This window comes from Argentina anserina, chromosome 7 (assembly GCF_933775445.1).
Source record: "Argentina anserina chromosome 7, drPotAnse1.1, whole genome shotgun sequence".
Lineage (NCBI taxonomy): Eukaryota > Viridiplantae > Streptophyta > Magnoliopsida > Rosales > Rosaceae > Argentina > Argentina anserina.
Window position 1 is genome coordinate 18,257,932 of NC_065878.1, and position 11,787 is coordinate 18,269,718.

Here is an 11,787-nt window from a genome sequence, read left to right on the forward strand (position 1 = left end):
ATCTTGATTGAATTCACAACTTGATTCAATGCTTAAGAGATTCAGTAAAGATCAGAACAGAAAGAAAAGAATACTGAATTCTGGTATATCACTTGTTCTATTGTTCATATCATCTTACTGTCACTATAGCATTACCATTTACAATAGTAGATATTGTCTTGAGTTCAAGTTTCCGTCACCATGATAAATAAAAACAAAGATGGTAATTAAACAAGCAGGAACTAGATATCAGCGTTTCAGTTACCCCTGTATCAAAGAGACCAACAACAATGTCACTCACTTTTTAATGGTTAACCAATGAAGTTCCACACGACCTTGTTGTCTGCACTCTGCAGCTTGTGATACCTATATGGAGTCACAGAGAGTACTTGATCGATTCCTGCACATACACAACCACAAGACTCATATGTGTGATCTCTTGCCATACCATATGTCATGTTACCGAAATTTTCTCTTGCATACAAACACATTTGTATATATACAAAAGAGCAAGGGACCAAAGTCAGAACCTAATATTGTGTAAAAGCATACAACCACATTCATTCGAATATGAATACATGAAAGAACCTACTATGCATAATCCTGAAGGTTCTCTGGTAGATGCTTTGTCCATGCATATGTTTAGACACTGAGAACCGATTTGAATCTCACCTTACACCGTACATTACTCTCTTCACCAGGCAAAATATTACACAAAAATGAAAGAGGAAAAAGGAAAAAGAAAATTGATTTCTTGAAGCTTCATTGCAATCTACCTCATGTCCTCTCTCACCATCTGGGCAAATACCTTGCTCATCGAGACCCCAGCAATGTCCCTTAAACTTCCCATGCTCAATTCTACAGTAGACACAGTGCTGGTCTCCAAGTTGTTGACAGGACTAGCATGATTAGACCTTCCCTGATTTCCTTCGAGTTGAAGCACAAATTCCAAGTTCCACAACACATCACCCACAGTAGGTCGATCAACACCACATTCTGATAAGCACTTTGCAGCTACATCTCCATACTTCCTCAATGTGTCTGGCTTTACTTGACCTGCAAGACGAGGATCGACAATCTCCTCCAGCTGACCATTTTGATGTCGCTTCGTTGCATATTCAACTAGACTTACCTCTTCCCTTGGAAGTGATGGATCAATGGCAGGTCTTCCACAAAGGATTTCGAACATCACCACCCCAAATGAGTACACATCTGATTTCTCAGTTAGCTGTTGCCTTGTCAAGTACTCTGGATCAAGATACCCGAAACTTCCTTTTACAGCAGTGCTGACATGTGTCTGATCAGTCTCGGGGCCATTTTTTGAAAGCCCAAAGTCAGCAACCTTGGCCATCAAGTTCCCATCGAGCAGTATATTCGCAGACTTAACATCACGGTGAATGATTGTCTTTTCAGAGCTGGTATGAAGATAGTGAAGTCCTTTCGCAGCTCCAACGCAGATTTCAAGCCTCTTCCTCCAGCTTAAACATGGATGATCTGAGCCATACAGATGGCTTTTCAAGCTCCCATTTTCCATGTACTCGTAAATGATGATCAACTCATCTTTCTCATCACAATAACCGATCAAGGAGACCAAATGGCGATGGCGGAACTGAGACAACATTTCAATCTCAGTCCGAAATTCTGCAATACCCTGCTTTGATTGAGGAGCTCCTCTCTTAACCGCCACTTTGGTATGGTCCTTTAAAATTCCTTTGTAAACCTTGCCGAAACCACCAACTCCAATAAGCAGATTCTCACTGAAATTTTCAGTAGCCTCTTGAATTGCTGCTAACGGGAAGCGGTACCCAATCTTTGAGGCAGAAAACATAACCGTCCCATTGGCGTCTTTACCTTCTTCTGCATTCTCCATGACATCTTCTGCCTTCAAATGTATGGCATGTGCTAATCTTCTTCTATAAAATAGGAACAAAACGATAGCCAAAACAATAGCGAAAAATACTCCAACAGCCAAACCCACTATAACACCAAGTTTGATCTTAGAGCTGTTCCTCAACGAGACATCAAGGCTGCTCCTTGAGTTGCTTATTTTCATGATCTCGAGGCCATTAAGAATGGTGATTGGGTATAGATAACCTCCATCTGGGCTATAAGGGCCAACACTTACGTTCATCTTAGGGATATCACTTGCCCTCGTGATGACATCCATAAAATAAGGGCGGCCTAAGAAATTTGATGTCAGATTTTTAAGATCAAGACTGTCAGAGGCGTACAAATCATTGATAAAAACTTTGAACATGACCTTCTCAGTAGCGTTACTAGTCATGTCACAAAAGTGAAACCGAACCAAATACTTGAAACCGGGATCAACATCAAAGTTCCATGTCAGATTGGCAACCATTCTTGGTTCATTTGTCGTTTTGAGCATGGTTGCAGTGCCATAGACAGAAGAAGGAGCAATGTACTTCGTTGGTGAAGCAGAGAACTCGACAGCTTCTGGCTTCGACACATATCTTGCAGCACCCTCATTATTCAGGTACCAATAATCAGAATCCCAAAATCTCCCCAAGGTATCATTTAGGGAAGAAACTGTTACATTACCCATGTTCACCCTCCAAACTGTCTCCAATGCCAGCTTACTCAAACTTTGTTCAGTCTCCTTCAAACCAATGGCTCTAGCGCCCTTAGGAATAAGCTCATCAGGGAGCAAAACAATTTCCAATGCATTCACAAAAGCAAACGAATTGGAGGAAGGAGTGAAGGTCAGAACCAAGCTGCTAGAAGTTACATTTAGAATGTACTCCTTCATTAGAAAATCACCCTCTATTTGAAAATCTTTCAAAAGGGTAAAACTTTGAGCAGACACAGAAAACTTTGCTTGGCTCATAATGTAGCTGTTGTGAACAAAAGGGTGGAAGTAGAGGCGAACCCAATGACGCCCCTGCTTCTTTATTGGAAATGTGTAACGAGAACCTTCAGGGAATATAAGGGCAGTTTCGAAAACAGCTGGATCAATGGAGGAAGGAATGGAACTGGAATTTAAAGTGGTTTTGGCAATGAGTTTTTGTGGTGATGAAAGAACAGTTGAATAAGACTCATCTGGTAGAAACACACGATTACCAACTGTTTGATTGGTCGATGATCCACAATCAATCAGAAAATTATCTATAGGATCATATCCTAATGAACCAAACATCAAACAGAAAGCTGAAGAAACCCAAATGAGCAATCTAACAGTCCCTCCTCTCATCATAATCGAATCTTGAGAAAAAAAAGAGCAATGGGCAAAGAACCTTTCAAACACAAAAGGGGCAAAGCTAAGACTACAATAGAAAATTGCAGAACCTAGTGCCTTACATGCTTCATTACAAGATCAAAACAAAGAAGATGAACAAGTTCCCAACTTGTTCGATTATAAGAGAATTATATGGCTCCACAACTAGGCAGGGACAAAGCTTTATGTAATAATAAGATAACAATGGCAACACTAGTCTGCTATCTCTTTCATCAACAGAATCAAAACAAGAACAACCCAACAAAAACAGAGCCAAAAAAACAAACCAAGTAAGGTTGGGGTCGAGTTCACCTTAACACAACAATGAAGATCCACACTAAAGATTCAGCATTTTGGGATTTGATCACAAACCCAAGTAAAAGAGAAGTGCTTTCACTTCAATGAGCTCCGCCACCAGCTCAGTAGTCGTCGTCGATATAAATAATTAAACTCCAAAAACACAACAAACGTGGCGAGACCTAACGCTGACTGCAACAAACATCTTACATCTGTACTTGTATATTAATATCCCAGGGCCTAGTGTTTGACGAGTTCATACAATGATGAGCAAAAACACAAAAGGAAATGGGGTGGGAGACCATGGATAACGATCAGAAGGGTTGTCGGAGAAGTTTGAAGCTGACCAAATAATAGAGGGAATTGGGAGACAGCTAAGAATTGTTGGAATAGTTTATGGTGTTTTGGTCGTAGAAATCAAAAATGCGAGAGTGAGATGGGGTTTCGTGTGATGTGATGAGTAGGGGGGGGGGGAAGAATATTTTGACGTCGTCGGATTTCGTTGACGATTTTCTTTGTCGTTGTCAGCTGTTGGGAGCAACTACGCGTTTTCCACAACCACTTTAATTTGTAGCAGTGTGTGTGAATACTTTCGGTGAGTTTTGGAGATTGGGCCTTGTGCTTTGGTGGCAGGCCCAACTTCAGATAAGCGTTAGAACAATTAGGGTTTTGGTCACGTACAATTTGGTTTATGAGACACCATTCAAAGACCTAGTTAGTGACGTGCTTGTCAAGGCACACGACCTTATTAATAGGGCTGGGCACGGGTCCGGCCCGGGCAATTTTTTTCAGGGTCCGGGTTCGGCCTGGTTGTAGTGTGACGGGCCGGGCTTTTTTCTAAAAAAACCAGGACCCGGGCAAAACCCGGCCCGGGTCAATTAATTGCATGGCCCAGATAAAACTCGGACCGGTAATATCCGGGCCGAGCCCGCCCGGTTTTCCGGGCCTAATTTTGTTTTTGGCTAGTTGGCGGCGAATCGGCAGTGCGAGGCGACGACAATGGGAATTATGGGATTAGAATTAGTTAAGTTTAAGGTTATTTAGTTATGTTCCAGTGTCATTGTATCTATTCTATAAGTTTATGATCACTTACGAAAACCAATTACATAATAACACCTAATGTCCCGGGTTTCCGGGTTTTTTTTGTTTAAAGATTTGAAGGCCCGGAACCGGCCCGGACATAACAAAGCCCGGCTCGTTTATCACATGATAACATATGAGCCCGGCAAAAAATCCGGCCCGCCCGAACGGGCCCGGCGGTCCGGTCCGGGTTTTTTTTCTTTTTCGGGCTTTTTGCCCAGCCCTACTTATTAAAGCTCTGTACAGCAAACTTGAACCCCCAAACCCTGTTATATTCAACTTTTTAGGTTCTGATTCTAAGCTCCGAGTCGTATAAATTATGTTCAGCAAATTGACGATTACGATTGACGAGACAATCAAAGACGGATCGGTCCGATAACGTTCGTTATGTATCTTTGTTTATATTGGATACTGACATGTTAGAAACAATGACATGAAAGATACATTCATCTAACTAGTATAAGTGGAAAGAAGGTATGACATCTCTATTTATATTACTACAATTGAAAAATTTCTCAATTCAAGAAGAAATAACTGAATCAGTTTAGTTTTGTCTCTATTTATATAACAGAACTGATATTTTGATACTAATTATTGGTCCATGATCCCTTTAAACAGACTTGAAGCCATCAAGTGTTAAAGTAAGGTACTGAACTGGAATAATGAATTCAAATGAGTAACAGTTTTAAGCCAAATAAGCCACATTGCTCGTTTCACAAAGAAACTTATTTCATACCCCCAAAACAACAATAAATCCAAAAAAAAATAGGCATAATTGGTTCCTGTTGAGAATGAGTTGTACCTCATGATTGATAACTTCATAGCAGTCACTTTGTTATAAACATGATATACAAAAGCAGGGTTTAAATGAACATTATTAAAACTGGCTCATGTTCTATACTTTTGGCATGAGAGGTTAAATGAACATCAAATGTGTCCAAATTGATGAAATTAATCTAAACTGAAGCACACATGGGCTATTTTTTTATGATTTGCAGCTTGCTACTTCTTAGAATATCTAGAAGCTATAGAGGATTGAGTAAATGACACCAAATAGATTGAGGTTATACCTTTATGATTGAAAAAGGAAAGGGAGTTGCCGCCAATTATTTCTTCTCCCTCAGCATGAACCCAGAGTATCAACAGAAGAAGCAAGCATAGAAAACAATAGAAGCCATCAACCGCCAAGATATGCACCCCAAAAAATATAATCAAACACAACCCAAAGCTGGAAATAGTGAAATTTTAAAAGCAGTCAGCATATAGCTAAGTAACCATTACATGATACATGACGTTTAAATCATTTTCTAATCAACAAATACAGTAAATAACAACGAAACCGATGTAGCTAAGTAACCAATACCAGAAGAGAAATTGATGAACCTTACTCTAGTCGTACACTTGAAAATTTGATCTGCAAACCCAAACTCTCACCTACAAAGATAGACCAAGCAAGCATGAACTACAAACTTATAATCAAAACTTGAGAAACATGTGAGCTATAGACTTACACGGTGGCCGTTGTTCTTCACTGTAATTTAGACACATACTCCGACTGACACGGAGTTTATCACTATGGAAATCTGAAGCTGCATAGTGGATATTTTGTAAGAAACAAAAAACTTAATTACTTTACATATATTATTTATAATAAGATAGTATTGTTCAACTATAATGAAACTTTAGTCCCGCATCAAATGTTAATCTTTAAGCTTCTCTCGCTAATTTCCCAACTGGCTCATCCTTTAGATTCAATTACTCACCCAGACTCAGAGCATCTAATTAGTTTATAATAATAAACTAAACCCAATCGATTAGTGATTAACAAAAAAGGTTTGAGTTGGGAAAAAAATGACTAAACCCCATGATCCCATTATTGATCAATTAAAATGGAATTCTTTCGATTCTCTAAATTATAAAGCTTTAAACGAAATATATATATATATATATATATATATATATATATATGAAAACGATGGCTTTGAGCTTCCATAGCAACCCAGAACAAAACTTAGCCACATGCAAAAAGATCAAAACACCAATTGGAATCAAGTGAAAACCAAGAATAAAAACTTAACATGACTAAAGATACTGGATAAAGATGATTGAGGAAGAGAGATGGATAATTGAGCTTTGATTTCCTGCTCCATTTGCACAGCAACAAAGACAGAAACGAAAATCATACTCGCCCTACTTCGTTGAGAGAGAGAGAGTTCCGCAAACTGAACGAAAAACTGATTTGAGCACATCCAAACATAAGGCGATGGAAACGGATTGGACAAAACAAAACCAACGCGAGAAGAAACACATAAGAAATGCATTCCCTCAAAATGGCAAAACATAGTTGAAATACCTGGCTCGACAGCTGACAGCCAAACCCCTAAATTCGATGGCAAGAATGTAAATACCAATGAACAGTAAGCTTGATCTCCCTTCCTCCTCTAGGGGAGGCGCTTTGCGCTGGGAGATCAGATTAGCAACATCAGTTTTCCTCAGAGAAAAAAACTGAAGATGAGGAAGAGAAACCCAAACTAAACCACCTACAATCACAAAGAGAGACAGGAGGAAGAGAGCACTGAGAGAAGGAGAAGGGAGACACACAAATGAATTCAATCTATTTCACTATAATCACCAAACGAATGAAGGGGTTTTTTGAGAGGAGAGAGATGCAGATGGAGCAAGAGGAGATCAAAAGTAAAGTCAGCATTAAAACCCGGGTCCACAGAACCTATTCTTTTCACTTTCTGTAAGCCGAGCCGAGCCGACACCGACTGTAGTGCAACTGTAGCGATACTGTTGCTATACTGTTGAAATTGCAACCGGCGTATAATATATAGGAAATTAGTATGCAATGCAAATTTCAAGCTAGCAATAGAACAAACAAACACACACAAGAAAGTGAAGAAACGCTATTAATTTGCGCAGAAAATAAGTTTCCGCTAATTCCGTGTGAGGCCGGAGATGGAGGAGGAGGGGATGAACTCTTTTCATGATCTGGATCCACTCTTGTAAACACTTCCATTGCACTGATGATCGGAGGTAGGGTGGAGCTACTAGCCGAGGCCAATGTCACGTTAATTGTTGAACCCTCCACGATCACAGGGTATAATGTGATCACCTTGCATTTGGTGAACTCAAGCGTCACTGAGGATTTCATTTCACTGTTGATGTAGATCTGAATGATTCTGGTATCGCCTGGTTTAGGTAGGATTGTTGTTTCGGCGAAATAAAGCACAAAGTAACCTGACTGGGAGGTTGTTTGTGGGAGGCCAACGGACAAGGTTATTGGATGGGTAAGGTCTACTGATTCCACCGCAGTGCGTAACACTGAAATAGGAGGGTCATTTTCTGGGGAGAGTATATCTGGTAAGGTAGTAACTTCCGTGCAGTTTGGCGGCGTTGTTCCTCGTGTCCATATTCGGTTGTAGTTTTCTGATAATAACCCCGTATACCTGAATCATCAATCAATGCAAAACTCGACATCAACTGCCGGAAATTTCTTAGCTAGTTTTACATGGCATTCTTAATTTCTATAACATGCATGCATGTGACGCTGTTATATGAAACGAATCATACACAAACTTTCAGTTTTTACCAAGACAATTTGATAGTTGATACACAAGTTTTCTTAGCTACTTAATCGATAATTCGATATAATGGCAATATCTTGCAAGTGCTTGTTACGAAGATACGATTGTGTATGCTTACATACTGAATAGCTAGTTTAGGATTTTTGCAAGTACATACGTACCTTATTTCATCACCACCAAAGTTTATCCTGGATACTAAATCGAAAGTGTTGTTCGTCTCCATCTTAGAGTACAATGGATTAAAAGGAGACGATAACGGAACAGCTTCTATTGAAGAAATAAAGGGAATCCCTCCATCCTCAACTTGCACAACGCAAAGACTAATGAAACCTGACGCATGAGTCTCATACAAAGCTTCATGGTATAATACTGATCCTTCTTCCCCGGTTGATAATTTGACTGTCGACCATTTTTGGCCATCGATATGAGTCTCAAATGACGGAGGGTTCGAGAGACCATCATAATTGCCGTAGTAGAACCCAACCCGAATAAGGTAGCGTACGGTTTGCTTATTAACAGGCAAAGCATAGCAATTTTGTTGCGTCTGATCTGGGAATGATCGGAGGGTGTTCATTTCTACAAGTGATTGCTCTTGTTGAACTTCTTTGTTGATGCCCGTTTGGATCAAGTCCTTGTCAGTGACCCACGTCAGTAGATTTGTGGGATCGACTCGCACAGCATTGTTCCCACAATCAATGTTCAACCATCCAATAGTTACTGAAGAGTTGTCAAGATAGAACAATAAATCTCACAAAACCGAAATTAAGTTCAAAACATTAACGATAAAAGTAGTTCTTAATGATACACAAACATAATATTTACCCTGAACTTGGTGACACTAGCTGGGATTTCGAGGATCTCTTTTTTTTTTTTGAACTAACAGGTTGATTGCATATTTTGCGTGAGGCAAACATGCTGTAAGAAACTACATAACGTATGAATTTCACTTGCATAGATATATACTTATATGAATTTCACTTCAGCTGAGATAAGCAAGAGGCAGAACTAGTTTATGTCAAATAACGTACTCTGAGAAGAAACACCGAGCAGATGAAAAGCCAGAAGCAGCGCCACTGGTGTCCATGAATTTCTATTCATGAAGACCGGATTAATTGAAATTGTGATATCATCTGCAGTACATTGCTGTATGTTATACAGCAATGTTTTAAAGGCAAAAGAGAGGGGAACGTGCACGAGGGGAAGTGTGTGAAGTTTTGGGAAGGATTTGCTGTATGTATGGCATACAGCCGCGTACAACAGATTTTTCCTCAACTCTCTTATAGAAGCCCTATGATGGATGGCTATACTTAAGATTCTCTACCACACACACACATATATAAAGAAATTAAATCAAGTTCCCTTCGATATCTCCACCCGGCCGGGGACCCGTTAGTTACATCGATCACTTTCAAAACGAGCGGCCGGCTTCACATATACAACTAATACAAGTACAAGAAATACTAAAGCTTAGTAACCACGTTTTCCAGCAACTTTGGAACTGTACGTATCAATTTTGGTACATCGGCAACAATCCCAAATTAACATGTAGCGTACCAATGAATGTCGCATGTAGAAAGAAATTCAACCACCCTTTGATATCTCAAACCTTCTCATCCCCTTAATATTCGAATTCATTGGTCAACAGAAAATACATCACAAACTAAAGCAGGCCTTCAGATACTTAATAAGAGCAATGTAGAACAGAACAAACTAAAAATGCATGCTTGATTATTTCTCATATGGACAGAAAAGAAAGGTTATCAGAAGCTAAAAGCAGACCATCAAGTACAGAATAAGATCATTTCATTGTTTTTTCTACTAGTTTCAGGCCTTAACTTCTGCTTCCTTTGGGTACTCTTCCACTTTCCCATTTCCGGCCACGCAATGATCACTCTCTTTCAACAATTCTGATAGCCTTGTCGCGACACTTTTCCTTGCTTCAGGAGAAACACCTTGCTTTCCTATGATTGACTCCAGAACTGATTCTGAAAGTAACTTGTTCTCAATCACCGCATTCCCAACTTCGGGTATGGAACCATCTTTGGAGAAGCCGATCTGTATCCGAATCGAAACAAATATGTCAAAACTGAAGAACTCCAGATGTCAAACAAAATGTGAATGTGAATACTATGTTTACTAACCGTCAATGATCCATTTAGTGATTGTGTGAAGAAGATAGAGGCTCCGGGTGGGAAAGTCTGATCTTTGAAGACCTCAATGAAGTTCTCAATGACGTTAGCTTCTGCATCAGTGTATATTCCAAATTTCTTCCAAATCGCAACACAATTCTCTGAAACCTTCTCCGGGTATTGCTGGCCCGTCAGTGGTAGAATCATCGTCACCTGTGTGAATTTCTCAAACGGACCTGCAAAAGTGATATATATAGTCAACTAGTTTACATCCGACCAACATATTCAAATTTACTGCAAATAACAAAGGCAGAATCCATTTAGATGTTCATCCTAATTGTTCCAGTGTCGGTCCTGATCTCACAATTGCAAATCTACTGAGCTAATTTATATCAATCAGCTAATTAAGTGATCTAAGTTCTGTAATCACAATAATTATTAGCTCAAGAAAAGGTTTGGTCAAAGGTTACAAATTTATCATTTCCAGTGTCAATTGCTTAGTTAACAAGTAAATTCGATTAGACAAAAACTAGGCCTTGAATTTCAATGATTTGAAGTACATTACACAATCATAATCTCAAAATCCACAACTCTGTTTAGTTTTAGCCATTGATAAAAAAAAAAATCAATCCATTTTTTACCTGTTACAATCTCCCTGAAAAACTCAACGGACTCCGTCAACTCCTCGGCCGTCTTACCCTTCCACCTAGCGGCCAGCGCCGGCACGGCCTTATTCTCCAAATAGACTCCGATCGCCGAGAGCTTAACAAAATTCCCATGTATCTCTAGCCCCCTCACTCCTGATCACATCAGCAAAACACCAACAATCAAAACCAAAACTCAAAAGCCAAAGAAAATAAAACATTTCCGATTCTAATTGTGCCATTTGATGTAATTGTTATTTTTGGGATAGAGATGATTTTGGTAAGGAGAACTGTGTGTGAGGGTCTGGTTATATATGGTAAAACCGGTGATGCTTTGGTAGAGTTTGCTGTTTCCATGGGAGGGAGTTTCAGAGAGAGAGAGAGAGAGAGAGAGAGAGAGAGAGAGAGAGCATTCATGGAAGTAGATGGCGCGTGAGCAAGGGAAGGTAGGAGGCTTTAAAACGTGGAGGGAACTCAGGGAAGATTTCACCGGTGGATCAATGGAGGGAAATAAGAAATTTTATTTGGGTATGGATATTTGGGTCAGAAATTTTATACTACAACATGGTTCTTATTCTCATCCTAGAAAGTCCACTCCTTCCTTTCATATTTTAGGAGTAGTGTGGTTGAGTGGGGAATATATGGTTGGGGCGAAATGAGATTCGACATGTCAGTGACATATTTGGAGATGTAAGTTAGAGTAGTGTACTATTAGTGTAACGTTGTACATAATTTATGTCAACGAAAACGATTGACATAGCCATATAGGAATAAGTTTTGTCATTTCATCATGCCTTTGTAGTTTTTGGTTTAGGCGTAGTAGGTAGAGAGAGATG

General features: G+C 39.6%; 2 protein-coding genes and 1 long non-coding RNA gene across 5 annotated transcripts; all 3 read right to left on the reverse strand.

Annotated features, from left to right (window-relative positions):
• Positions 1-515: 515 nt before the first annotated feature.
• On the reverse strand, positions 516-3,912 carry LOC126802328 (probable receptor-like protein kinase At5g59700). Its single transcript, XM_050529940.1, has one exon. The coding sequence runs from the start codon at positions 3,188-3,190 to the stop codon at positions 752-754; it is 2,439 nt and encodes an 812-aa protein (XP_050385897.1). The 5' UTR covers positions 3,191-3,912; the 3' UTR covers positions 516-751.
• A 1,468-nt stretch (positions 3,913-5,380) lies between these two features.
• On the reverse strand, positions 5,381-7,196 carry LOC126803079 (uncharacterized). 3 transcript variants are annotated; one of them, XR_007673053.1, is made up of 3 exons: positions 6,100-7,196; positions 5,977-6,022; positions 5,381-5,816 (listed from the first exon to the last, which is right to left on the reverse strand). It is a non-coding gene; the product is annotated as an uncharacterized LOC126803079 (long non-coding RNA). The 3 variants fall into 3 exon arrangements; XR_007673052.1 differs by having other exon boundaries at positions 5,972-6,022; XR_007673051.1 differs by having other exon boundaries at positions 5,952-6,022.
• Positions 7,197-9,868: 2,672 nt separating this feature from the next.
• On the reverse strand, positions 9,869-11,245 carry LOC126802422 (chalcone--flavanone isomerase 1). The gene is made up of 3 exons (XM_050530049.1): positions 10,949-11,245; positions 10,320-10,543; positions 9,869-10,233 (listed from the first exon to the last, which is right to left on the reverse strand). Exons 2-3 carry the CDS (start codon positions 10,512-10,514, stop codon positions 10,003-10,005), a joined length of 426 nt encoding a protein of 141 aa, XP_050386006.1. The 5' UTR covers positions 10,515-10,543; positions 10,949-11,245; the 3' UTR covers positions 9,869-10,002.
• Between the last annotated feature and the right edge of the window lie 542 nt (positions 11,246-11,787).

Coding starts and splice junctions, on each gene's coding strand:
- LOC126802328 (XM_050529940.1), bottom strand. CDS start 3,190: ATGATGAGAGGAGGGACTGTTAGATTGCTCATTTGGGTTTCTTCAGCT.
- LOC126802422 (XM_050530049.1), bottom strand. CDS start 10,514: ATGATTCTACCACTGACGGGCCAGCAATACCCGGAGAAGGTTTCAGAG. Junction 10,234..10,319: donor CACTAAATGGATCATTGACG/GTTAGTAAACAT, acceptor ATTCGGATACAG/ATCGGCTTCTCCAAAGATGG.